Source organism: Haliotis rufescens, unplaced genomic scaffold (genome assembly GCF_023055435.1).
Source record: "Haliotis rufescens isolate VD_foot unplaced genomic scaffold, xgHalRufe1.0.p SCAF_29, whole genome shotgun sequence".
In the NCBI taxonomy this organism is placed as follows: Eukaryota; Metazoa; Mollusca; class Gastropoda; order Lepetellida; family Haliotidae; genus Haliotis; species Haliotis rufescens.
The window spans coordinates 5,740,684-5,753,999 of record NW_025963990.1 but is presented as its reverse complement, the minus strand read 5'-3'; the positions used below and the strand labels follow the sequence as shown (position 1 = coordinate 5,753,999).

Below are 13,316 nucleotides of genomic sequence, written 5' to 3'. Positions count from 1 at the left end.
TACTGATCAAAGCCATAAAATTACTGATCCTAGCCATACAATTACTGATACTAGACATACAATTACTGATTAAAGCCATACATTTACTGATCCTAGCTATACAATTACTGATCAAAGCCATAAAATTACTGATCCTAGCTATACAATTACTGATACTAGACATACAATTACTGATCCTAGCCATACAATTACTGATCAAAGCCATGCAATTACTGATACTAGACATACAATTACTGATCCTAGCTATACAATTACTGATCAAAGCCATACAATTATTGATACTAGACATACAATCACTGATCAAAGCCATACAATTACTGATCCTAGCCACACAATTACTGATCCTAGCAATACAATTACTGATCAAATCCATGCAATTACTGATCTTGCTATACAATTACTGATCAAAGCCATGCAATTACTGATCTAAGCTATACAATTACTGATCAAAGCCATACAAATACTGATCAAGGCCATACAATTACTGATCAAAGCCATACAATTATTGATACTAGACATACAATACAGATCAAAGCCATACAATTACTGATCAAAGCCTTTCAAATACTGACCCTAGCCACACAATTACTGATACAAGACATACAATTACTGATTAAAGCCATACAATTACTGACCCTAGCCATACAATTACTGATACTAGACATACAATTACTGATCAAAGCCATACAATTACTGATCCTAGCCACACAATTACTGATCCTAGCCATACAATTACTGATCCTAGCCATACAATTACTGATTCTAGCCATACAATTACTGATCCTAGCCACACAATTACTGATTCTAGACATACAATTACTGATCAAAGCCATACAATTACTGATCCTAGCCACACAATTACTGATTCTAGACATACAATTACTGATCAAAGCCATACAATTACTGACCCTAGCCATACAATTACTGATACTAGACATACAATTACTGATCAAAGCCATACAATTACTGATCCTAGCCACACAATTACTGATCGTAGCCATACAATTACTGATCCTAGCCATACAATTACTGATTCTAGCCATACAATTACTGATCCTAGCCACACAATTACTGATTCTAGACATACAATTACTGATCAAAGCCATACAATTACTGATCAAAGCCATACAATTACTGATCAAAGACATACAATTACTGATCAAAGACATACAATTACTGATCCTAGACATAAATACTGATACTGGATATACAATTACTGATCAAAGCCATAGAATTACTGATCCTAGACATACAATTACTGATACTAGACATACAATTACTCATACTAGATATACAATTACTGATCCTAGACATACAATTACTGGTCAAAGCCATACAATTACTGATCCTAGCTATACAATTACAGGTCAAAGCCATACAATTATTGATCAAAGCCATACAATTACTGATCAAAGACATACAATTACTCATCCTTGCTATACAATTACAGATCAAAGCCATACAATTACTGATCCTTGCCATACAATTACTGATCCTAGCCATACAATTACTGATCCTAGCCATACAATTACTGATCCTAGACATACAATTACTGATCCTTGCCATACAATTACTGATCCTAGCCATACAATTACTGATCCTAGCCATACAATTACTGATCCTAGACATACAATTACTGATCCTAGCCATACAATACAGATCAAAGCCATACAATTACTGATCCTTGCCATACAATTACTGATACTAGACATACAAATACTGATCCTAGCCATACAATACTGATCAAAGCCATAGAATTACTGATCCTAGCCATACAATTACTGGTCAAAGCCATACAATTATTGATCAAAGCCATACAATTACTGATCCTTGCCATACAATTACTGATCCTAGCCATACAATTACTGATCCTAGCCATACAATACTGATCAAAGCCATAGAATTACTGATCAAAGCCATACAAACCAGAATGCCCTCCTTCATGGGAGCAGTGATTGTTTTCATTTCAAAAAGACGGTTGACAATTTCTGCAATATCAGATAGATTCTCCACTAAGTAACTTCGGTTAGTTCGAAGTATCTCCTTGTGAGCTGTCTCCATCGCCTGAAAGATTGATAAGTGACAAGCTGTAGACATATCAACAAATACTAGGGCTGGGACGATACATCAACTGTGCGATTCGATATGCATCACGATACCTTGTTCACGACCCGATACGTATCACAATACTTGTTTGTATGAACTCTTATCTGTGGTGTTTACACCTTTGTTTTCATAGACAGGATAGTCAAATACCTGGCACACTGTCAAGTATGACGCAACGGATGAAAATACTTACTTTTTCACTACTAATTTTCACTAATAATTAGTACATGTATATGGTGTAGCATGATTGATTTATTGATTGATTGTTGTTTAACGCCGCACTCAACAATATTCCAGCTATATGACGGTGGTCTGTAAATAATCGAATCTGGACCAGACAACCAGTGATTGACATCATGAGCATCAATCCACGCAATTGGGATCGATGACATGTATCAACCAAGTCAGCGAGCCTGACCACCCGTTCCCGTTAGTCGCCTTTTACGACAAGCATAGTCGCCTTTTACGGCAAGTATGGGTTGCTGACGACCTATTCTACCCCGGAATCTTCACGGGTCATATGGTGTAACAGCCATGGTGTAACAGCCATTAAAGAAAACATTTAAGGTATGAATGGATATTTTGTACTAAGTATGCTTCTATGATCGATACTTGTATCGGGAAGTAAAATACTGTGATCCTCGGATGCATCGGTGTATCGTCCCAACATTAACAAATACCACACGAAATACAATGATATACCACAGACATCTCATGGAAATAGTAGAATATTAACTTGTGAATCACGTCAAAGGACAACATGAAACGTATTTGATCAATTATTACTGAAAGTTAACAATTAAAATTATTTGGTATGATCAAAGATTCCAGATCGAAAACAAAATCTGATGCTGTTTTTGTGGAGGCGCCATCTTGTATCCAACACCTGTTACCATGGTTACCTGCGCCTGTTTTTAATTTTGATCTGGAAAACTCATTCAAAGTTCACTTTTGACAAATATAAGTAACCTACACACATTTTGGGGTATGCCTAAGTGATTATGGAAGAAATTGGTGTGCGTATTCTCAAAAATATTTCTTGTCTGCAGCCAATCTGAGTCAGTGCTGCAGATAAGCTTTGTATTTGCGTAAAATACCCCCAAACTATATAAAACCCAATTACTTTCAATTACTGTATTCGACATAATAAGCGTCCCTCTCTAATAAGCACCCACCGCAATTTTTGCTAATATATTGGCTAGTGAACAATCCCAGTTAGCACCCCTTCCGACCAATGTACACAAGACTTATTTATTCGGGTATAATACACACTCGTGTGTTACATGCACCCTTAATTATGGGCAATTAAATTCTGGAAAATATATCTGTCGTGTGTAATACGCACAGACTTTTCTTTTGAATCATTTCAGGCTGTCAGCATAAACCGTGAAATTTACAATCTTTCAACTCGAGCCCCCTATTTCTAATTTTGAGAGCGCCCTGGGCGTTGAATACGGTAACATGCGTACAGAAATAAAATATTGTGATACACTTTAAACATTCCATACCGATGCCTCCGGTAATGACAGAGGTTGCATAGCACAACTTGTAAGCATGGCTGAACATGTGGACACAGTGATAGAGGACACGCCCACTAACTATTACATTTAGGAGATAAACCTACTGTGTTTTGAAATTTTATGTAGTCCCACTTTTGAGTACTAATAAGTGTCCCTGGCAAGCAAATGGGGAAAAATCATTATTTTGCTCAAAATTGGGATACCTTAAAAATTTCTTCATTTCAGAGGTATTTTAAGACTGCATTTTAATGCAATTATATAAAATGATGCATATATATATATATATTGCAACTTGAATTGGGAAATGTTAAGTTATTGACATTGAGGCTGAATTTCAGCCTCTGAGCAGGTCTAGATAAATCCCTAAGTAATTGGGATAACTTTGTGGTAAGTTGTAAAACTAGGATTGCCTTCTGGTACATTCATTGTTACAGCCTGATCCTGCCAATCCAGTTCTTCCGATATGCAAAGGGTACCTGGGGCCTTATCCTCCCTGGAAACTTAAATAATAAAGATTTCAAGAAAGCTAGTCTAAATGTTTCAAACAAGTTTAGTATTACAAACAATAAAGAAGTTGTTAACAACAAAAAGTGTCACGTATTCATATTGTTCCAACTTCTATCCAAGACTTTATATAGTCTCCCTGTAAAGTTTTGTTTGTTTGTTGTTCTCAGCTGCATATAGCACTATTTCAGCTACAGCAAGCGTCTGTAGTGAGTGAGTATGGTTTTACGCCGCTTTTAGCAATATTCCAGCAATATCACGGCGGGGGACACCAGAAATGGGCTTCGCACATTGTACCCATGTCGGGAATTGAACCCAGGTCTTCGGCGTGACGAGCGAACGCTTTAACCACTAGGCTACCCGACCGCCCCCCAAGCGTCTGTAAATAACTGATTCCGGATGTTGTGTTAGGTTTGTTTACATATTGTGAGCGCCAAAGTGCATGCGCTATTACGCCATACGTCACGTGCCCCAGCATCGGGAGTGACGTCATGACAATGAACTGTGGTCAGCTACGAATAAATCCTTGTTCAGTTCAGACGTCATTTGTACTTGATGTTCCTCCCAGTTATGTGTTGGTCGTTCAAGTTCGTGATCATGATATATAGTCTCACAAATACACTACACCAGACCAGAAAATCCATGCAGTGACTGACATCATGAGCATCAATCTACGCAGTTGCCACTGGAATAGGATGACATATGCATCAACAAGCATGGTTTGATGAAGACCAATTTTAACCCGGATCTTCACAGGGTTCCAGTAGGTGATAGTATATACTGTGCACATTCTTCGATCTTGTTGTGAGCTGTTCTCAGTCTCATGCAGAACAAGTATAATAATATCAAGACGTTCTAATCAGTACCATCATCTTAGTCTACTTTCCTTTTACCGTGCAAGCCGTAAATGTTAACACTCTCACTTGGTATTATTTCTCATACTAACCATTATGCCTCTACCTTGACAATAGCGGGAAACAACGTATAGCCCTAAGTTAGGCAAGTGTGGATCCAAATAATCGACGAAAATAGACCGAGATTTCCCAGAAACGTGGATCTGTAACCCACTTCTAACGAACGATAGGCATTGCCTTGCCTAACGACGATGCGGAAGCTTGTCGCGTTTCTGTCAGGCGGAAGTTGCAGGTGCGTGTAAAGACTAATAAGTGGAATGAGAATCAGCTGACCATGGACATTAGATGTCAGACTTCAAAAACACTCTATAGTATCGTATAAGTACAAGACAATATATAACATTTGTCCTCATTTTAGTCATATGATGAACTGATTTTGGTCTTACATTGTAATAAAAATAAATATTATATTCCGTTTCCGTTAAATGTTAGAAGTTCTCTTTTACAATAAATAGTATATTCAAGATGGAAGCACCTGATCAATAGACTATTCCTGGTAGATTGCAAGACGGAAATTTTACAATGTTACCTCAAATTAGTGCCGCTAAAGTCGTGTGCATTTGTACGTTAGTGTTAACATGTTTTGCTGGGAAAAGTGCATCGGAAGAATTGCATTATGAAGAGTCGACAAAGAAACCGTGCCCATATTTCTGTAAGCGTTGAAGGCCTAACTTTGAATTTAGAACGCCAGAATATGACAAGTAGCTCCGCTCAGCGTGTGCTAATTTCAGACATATAGAGGCCCATATAGACACTAAAATCACATGTATTTACTCATTAACCGAACATCCATCGTATGCATGTTCATGTAAGTGTAGCAGGGCGTGGAGTCGTCCCACAGATGACATCCTTACCTTGTCAGCTTGCTGACGTGGTTAACCTCTTTAGTCATGTGGACAAGGTGTCCGACCTCGGATCAGAAGGTCCGTGGTTCGAATCCCATCACAGGACTCAGAAATTTTATGGTCGCTACATTGGCGCTCAATGTCGGCCTGGGCACGTACATATTCGATTTGAGCAAAATAAGCCTCAGTAGGGCCTACCCTACTATGCGGCCTGGGACGTGCCTTTCGTTGACGGGGGAGTATGTAGCAGGGCGTGGAGTCATCCGACAGATGACATCCTTACCTTGTCAGCTTGCTGACGGGGTAAACCTCTTTGGTCATGTGGACAAGGTGTCCGACCTTGGATCAGAAGGTCCGTGGTTCGAATCCCATCACAGGACTCAGAAAGTTTATGGTCGCTACATAAGCATACTCTCCACCTCAACATTCTTACATTCACCATGTTCATAACTAGCAGGGCTGGGACAGCCCAAATGTACTACCCGGCTACTCTACCCCCTATGACCAGACCCTACCCACTGTAGGTCTCAAGAATTGGGAACAAAATGTCTTATTTGGAATAGTTTTACCACAGCCCTGACAAAAGCTATTTGGATACTGTATGTATCAAACAGTACTCTGAAGTTGTCTGAAGCTTTGTCTTTACTCAGACATATACAAATCCAAAGGAATGTGTGCATCGTCAGAAAGAAATTCGAACATTAGCACCTTGTAGTGTAACCACTGAGCTATTGTGAGTTTCTGTCATTAAACAATATATTACGTGACTAACCACGGGTCTAGGTAGTCATGTGGGTACCCGGGTCCTACTCAGGACCCACCCGACCCAAGTAACCTGTCCCAGCCCTAACTGCTCATCTTCCCGAGGCAAGGGAGTTAACTGACTATAAAAGTCGAGTTTCCACCCTTGCCGAACTAGGCTGGTATAATGGAGTTACATTTTATCTGGACTAACAAGTCTATGCATAGTCCAATCAAAATCGCGCACCGAAATCAAAATCCGGTTCGTAAACTGTCATGCAGATTTCGATCAATTGCAGGGTTTGCAAAGCATGTGCATCCCCAATTCGTTGTCAGCAGATATTTTCCAAGTCCTTTCATGTTTTTAATCAAGGTGCTCACGTGATTAAGACCCGTTTTATGACAATATAGATCTTGATTATCGATCAAATCGTCCTGACTGGGCGCCACCATTTTGTGTGAAGCAAACACAAGTGATACAAGAGGTTGAATCTGATTGGTCCATAGGAGGGGCTTAGAAGGGACATAATTGGTAATAGCCACTGGTGGCGCAACGAATGAGCCCAGTCATTCCAGTCTAGTTCAGCAAGGGTGGAAACTGGACTTTTAAAGTCAGATAACTACCTTACCTCGGAAAGATGTAACTGCTAGTCAATACGATAATTCGATACAGATTTATACAAACAATCTCTATGTATCTACATCATATGTGTACACAATCAGCATAGGTAGATGGCGGGTCTGTTTGTTTATATATAAATATATAACTAACAGTGAAACTATCACAGTAAAAAAATAATTACAACTACTGTAGTTAATAATGCTTTAGTAATGCAGTGTCACTATTTCACTGTCTGTTTTCCTCATTTATTTCTTATGTTTCAGATGAAAAGAGGTTTGCAGCCCCATCCCCAGGTCTCATCAACTGTTCCTGGTACTCAAACCAGGCTTGCTGCAAGCGCACTGAGGTGACGTCCGTGTTCTCCAGCATGTACCCCCTCCATCAAGCCACCAAGATCTGCCGCTACCAGATGAACTATCTTATGTGCTACTTCTGTAGCCCAGACCAGTACCTCTTCTACAGGGAGTAAGTTGGGGATGCCACGCTTCACTGATGTATTGATGCATCACAAACTTACACCTGACTTCATGATGTGCTTACCCATATATCAATTTGATCCTGTAGCGATTTTAAAATTGTAATGTTTGCAAAGTTTTCCAATGGCCCAGCCTTATGATTATAGCAGCGAGCTTTACCTTATCACCTGCAGAAACCAAAATTGACCCATGAAGATCCAGCTTAGAATTCAGAAATAGCAACTCATGCTTGTCATAAAAGGCGACTAATGAGATGAGCTGGTCTGTCTCGCTGACTGGGTTGATGGATGTCATCATGTCCAATGGTGTAGATCGATGCTCATGATGTCAATCACTGATTGATATGTTCCAGACTCGATTATTCACGGTCCGTCATCATATAGCTGGCATATAGTGTGGCGTTAAATAACAAACCAAATCAAAATGCTAAATTGGATGGTCTAGTACTCTTAGTATGATTAGAACAATCTTAAATTAACAAGTTATGCAAGCTCAATACAAACCGCAGGGTTTTACCTGGACTTACGAAAGTGGGAGTCGAGGGGGCCCCAATAATTATTATATGGCAATATACAGGCAATATGAGGGTCCTGCCCGTAAAGTAATGAAATGGTGTAGTGAACTGTATGTTTGATAATTATCTTAGAGCCTAGAACATGTAGAATGAATTAATGATCATGTAGACAGTGGTCATGACTGATGGATGAAATGACAGACACGAATAACTGCTCTTAAAATACAATGAATACTGTAAATCTTTAAATTAACAAGACTGCTGACCCCTACCCAAAAATAAGACTCACTGCCAATGCGACTCCCTCCACCCCATCCCCAGTGGAATGATACATATCCTTACATTAATCCAACCTTAAATTAATCCAATCAAACACAAATAGCACCGCTTATCAGTGCTGACTTAGAGCACTTCCGTAAAAACAATAGACAATGTTTTCCTAAAAACAACACAGTTTATATGTTTATTCTGTAGACTTGCATTGCGGAAATTCAAGGGCAATATAATAATTGATCCAACAACAGTCCAATTATTGGTTTGCTGAGAAGATGTCAACAAACTTGAAGGCAGATGACAAGATAAAGGCTGTAGATCTGAGGAGTGTGATGAAGCCCATCGGTGCGCGTTGTGTCGTGTTGGCCTTTGGCGAAGTGTTGCGTGGGTGGCGTCTGTCTGGACTGCTGGAGTGGTCAATGATGCCTTGTTTGGGTAGAACTCTTGACCACAGCAGTGATAGCTCACTAGATGCCCATTGTGTAATTCCTATTCTTTAAATGACATTGTTAGATACTTGTTACAACTGCTGTTTGATAAACCGTGTTTGTGTTTATATTCAAATTGGTATTTACACATCAGTGTGCAGTTAGGCCGTCTTATTGTTGATAGTGGGGGCACGGGTGACCCAGTTGTCTCAGGCGCTGCAATTTGCTGTGCAGAGTTGCGTCCCTTGGGCATGCCAGAAACCTATCATTGTGATGTTTCTAGGTTTGTCAGCACAAAACCCGTGCTCGTGGGATTCACCGAAGAGGTAAACGTCCGAGACCTGCATCACTTCGAGCTTTCCTCCCACATTAAGCTGACCAGCCGTGATATAACTGGAATACTGTTAAAAGCAGCGTTAAACCCAACTCACTCACAGTAACTCTACAGGGTTCAACAAATATGCTGGCCCACCAGACACATGCTAGTACAGTAAACTATGTTTATAACCAACACGCTTACAACAAACTGATGGATTTTGCAGATTTATTATTTGTTCCGGCCATTTGCTGTATATATGCTGTATATATGATAAAAATGAACTACGGTTATATGGAACTCAAATTAGTGTATTTATCAGCCATCGGCAATGTTTATATCGATGAGGTTTTCCTTAACATTGGGGCCAGTCCTCACCCAACCTCCTCAGGTTGACTTGAAGGAAGTATTTACACATTCATCTGGGTGTTCTCATAGGCCATTCTCTGGATATTCCGTCCGAGGTCTCTCAATGTCTACAGCAATTAAGGACAAATATGACATAAAAGTTTCAGGGTTGTAATGGTGACTTTGTTTCACTGAAAATTAGGAAAAGGCTCTATACTTATGTTTTTATGCAGTAAACTATGTTTATAAAGAGCTGACGGATATAAGGGTTTCTTGGTCCCGTCCATTTTCTGTATATATATGCTGTATGTATGCTTATAACAAACTACGGTTATAACAAACAAGAGTTGCATCCCTTGGGCACGTCAAAAACCTATGATTGTGGGTTCGAATGTCGGTTCGCCCCGATTATGTTTCTAGGTTTGTCAGCACCATACCCGTGCTCATGGGTTTCACGGAAGTGGTAAACATCCGAAACCTGCATCACTTCGGGCTTTCCTCCCACATTAAGCTGACACGCCACGATATAACTGGAATACTGTTAAAAGCGGCGTTAAACCCAACTCACTCACTCACTCACTAAAAAGTATGCAAGTGTGAACAATAAAAAGGATAATTGTTTATTCGACTTTAAAATTGGACATTTTTAATGGGTGCTTGTTAAGAAATTAATTTATTATTGATGTTGTTTGTGAAGTTCTTAATTGCTTATGCTTGTGACATTTTATATAGCATGTCTTCAATCAATAACAGCGGTGTGCCAGAGCCTGCTAACTTCAGTTGGTCTATTATTAGCGATTTAGGCCAATTTGTGATAACATTTCCACGTATTGTCGTCATTGTTTTCATAATTGGGAACATATAAATAAAGAACACTTTATTGACATATATATGTCATACTGTCACAAAAGAGAATTTTGAGCATCAATCGCCCTGAGTGTGGATATAACTTTTCTGAGACTAGTTTGTTTGTTCCAGCAAGCTGATGGTGTGTTCTGAGTACTGTGACTCGCTGTATGAAGACTGCAAGACAGCCTCCTTTGAAGGAGACACTGTCGGTGAGTGTCTCAGGCTATTGGTCTTAAAAAAATAAAAGAATTGGTTCTCAGGCATCAACCTGGGAAGGGGCCTCCCTACATAAACAAGCATACAAACTCCTATTGCTGCCATGACCATAACATGAGATGTGCAGTAAAGCAGTGGGTATGTAAAGGGAAGTAACTGTGTTATATTGGATTGCATTGTTTAAGTATAAGGGTTATTTTTAAGAATTTAAAATGGAAAAATGAAACATGTGCAGACTTTTTGATGATGTGGGCGGTGCCTGAGAACCAAGACGATTATTTTTTTAGCCTTAGCGGACTCAAAATATTGTCATTATCTGGTCTGTCTATCCGTATTTTCTTTCTGAATGACATTGTATGATTTACCGATTATTGCCCTCATTAACGGCTTGCGTAGTATTTTTTTTTTCCTTACTTATGAAACTTAAGATAAGGAAACACGCTTACCTCAGTGATCTATGTATGTCTTTATTTAAGAAGTATAGAGAATCGGAGTATTCCCCTTATTTATATGCTTATCCTGACACAACAGTATGCAATATTCCTTCTTGCTTCAATCCTGTAACAGTGTAGAACAATTAAAAACAATCACCCGTACACACCCACCAACCACCTCCCTCATAGCAACAAATTCCGCTGTGGACTCATGAAGATCCAGGGTAGAATAGGTCTTCAGCAACAAATGATTGCCGTAAAAGGCGACTGTGCTTGTAGTAAGAGGCGACTAACGGGATCGGGTGGCTAGACTCCCTGACTTGGTTGATACATGTCATCGATCCCAATTGCGTAGATTGATGCTCATGATGTCAATCACTGGATTGTTTGGTCCAGATTTGATTTATTACAGACCGCCGTCATATAGCTTGAATATTTCTGAGTGCGGCGTTAAACAACAAACAAACAAACAAGATCTGACTTCAATGATACTAACTATTACATTGTGTGTGTTAATTGTTCTCAGGCTACAAGTACCAGAATGGGACAGCTTTCTGTGAGGCTCAGAACTTCCAAGTTGTCGAGGGCACCAACTGTTTCGAGTATGACCCCACTGTGTTTGACATCGCGACGAGGACGTCCCACAGCTTTGTCACAGTCTCCCTCATCTTCATCGTTCACTTCCTCTTCCACAGTTTCAGGAGACTGATATGAAGTGTGTAAGAGTATAATATAAACAATAAACTCTTCAGAGAAACACTGTTGCAAGCAATAGAACAAACAAAACGGTTGTATCAGACCAGCCCCAGTTGTGTTCGTTTATGCAGAGGTCATGTTTGTGAGTGAGTATGGTTTTACATCGCTTTTAGCAATATTCCAGCAATATCACGGCAGGGGACACCAGAAATGGGCTTCACACATTGTACCCTTGTACAGGAATCGAACCCGGGTCTTCAGCATGACAAGTGAACGCATTAACCGCTAGGCTACCCCACAACCCATATTTCTGTGTGTCGGTTCCATGAAAGAATATCTTTAATACTAAGATGATCTCATTGACAAATATTTGGCTGATTGATAAAATGTACTTATGGAAACTTATATGAATAGAAGTGTAGGTGTATCATCATTATTATTACTATGATTTTGTGTTCCAGAATAGTATTGGTCTTTAAAAGAATTGGTTCTCAGGCAATGGCTTTTGAAAATATAGTGCAGGCGGGTGGGCGGGCAGTGTGTTTTTTGTTGTTGGTTGTTCAAACTAGTATATAACCAAATAATCAGTTGTGTACAATCTACCTGGGAAAGGGCCTCCCTACATAAATGTATTCCTTGATGAGTAAAATACTGGAATACAGTATTTAACTACCGTTGGACTTGGAATATTTTTGGATTTTTGTTGGTTTTTTTAAAATGGAAATATGAATGAAACGTGCAGTGAACTTTTTGATGCAGGTGGTGCCTGAGAACCAAGACTATTATCTTTTTTAGCCTTGATAAAAGAAACTGCCCGATGGACATGTCTCCCATCCGTGACATGTTTGATGTGATGTCACTTCCTGTTCATGTCACAATTGACCCTGTTCGCATTTGAATTATCATATTGAAAGTTTGTCACATGCAGATGTCTCTCCAATACTTGCAAACTTCTGATAAACTTGTTGAATGTGTCAATAACGGGATGTATGGCTAGTGACACAGGTCATGCATTGCCTACTGCTGTGACATAGCAGACCACGTTATAGTGAATGAGATTGACATTAACATATACTTTGTTCCTCATCCCAGTGTCGTAGATCAGGCTCACGTCTTCAGCAAACATTCTCAACTTGTTATTTTTGTGCTGTTATACTTTGTGCCAAGTATCAGATATTTTCAGTCAAATGTAGGACATGAATGAACACTGACAGTTACCATGGCTACAGCCTACTGCAGCTTCCCCCTTAGTGTGTTGTACCATCCTCCGTTATCCAGGGTGTTATATCTCCATTCTTTCTTTCTTTATTTATTTGAAAGTCATTCTGTCGTGAAGTAACATAGGCAGAACTGCAGATGATGTATTAAGCGATTGAGTATTTACGTGCATGTTATTCCCATTGAGTATTGATAGTTTTCTATGGATATTCATCATGTTTATACTCCAATGATTCCAGTTTTAGGTTTCATTAAATCAATGAGAAGACCTTGTTTTCAAAATACTTATGGTTGAA

General features: G+C 39.3%; 2 protein-coding genes across 3 annotated transcripts in view; one reads left to right on the top strand and one right to left on the bottom strand.

Annotated features, from left to right (window-relative positions):
* Nucleotides 1-5,262, bottom strand: part of LOC124123771 (caspase-3-like) — a 30,252-nt gene extending 24,990 nt beyond the window's left edge. The window contains exons 1-3 of one of the 2 annotated variants that reach the window (XM_048402816.1): nt 5,077-5,262; nt 4,047-4,126; nt 1,927-2,064 (exon numbers count right to left, since the gene is read on the bottom strand). In XM_048402816.1, coding sequence (XP_048258773.1) covers nt 1,927-2,064; nt 4,047-4,052 — 144 coding nt within the window. In that variant the 5' untranslated portion in view covers nt 4,053-4,126; nt 5,077-5,262. The remainder of the gene's footprint in view (nt 1-1,926; nt 2,065-4,046; nt 4,127-5,076) is intronic. The other variant, XM_046486940.2, reaches the window with a different exon arrangement.
* Nucleotides 5,263-5,503: 241 nt separating this feature from the next.
* LOC124123775 lies at nt 5,504-12,278 on the top strand. The gene is made up of 4 exons (XM_046486946.2): nt 5,504-5,696; nt 7,516-7,717; nt 10,586-10,665; nt 11,633-12,278. The coding sequence occupies exons 1-4, from the start codon at nt 5,567-5,569 to the stop codon at nt 11,818-11,820; spliced, it is 600 nt and encodes a 199-aa protein (XP_046342902.2). The 5' UTR covers nt 5,504-5,566; the 3' UTR covers nt 11,821-12,278.
* The last annotated feature ends 1,038 nt before the right edge of the window (nt 12,279-13,316 follow it).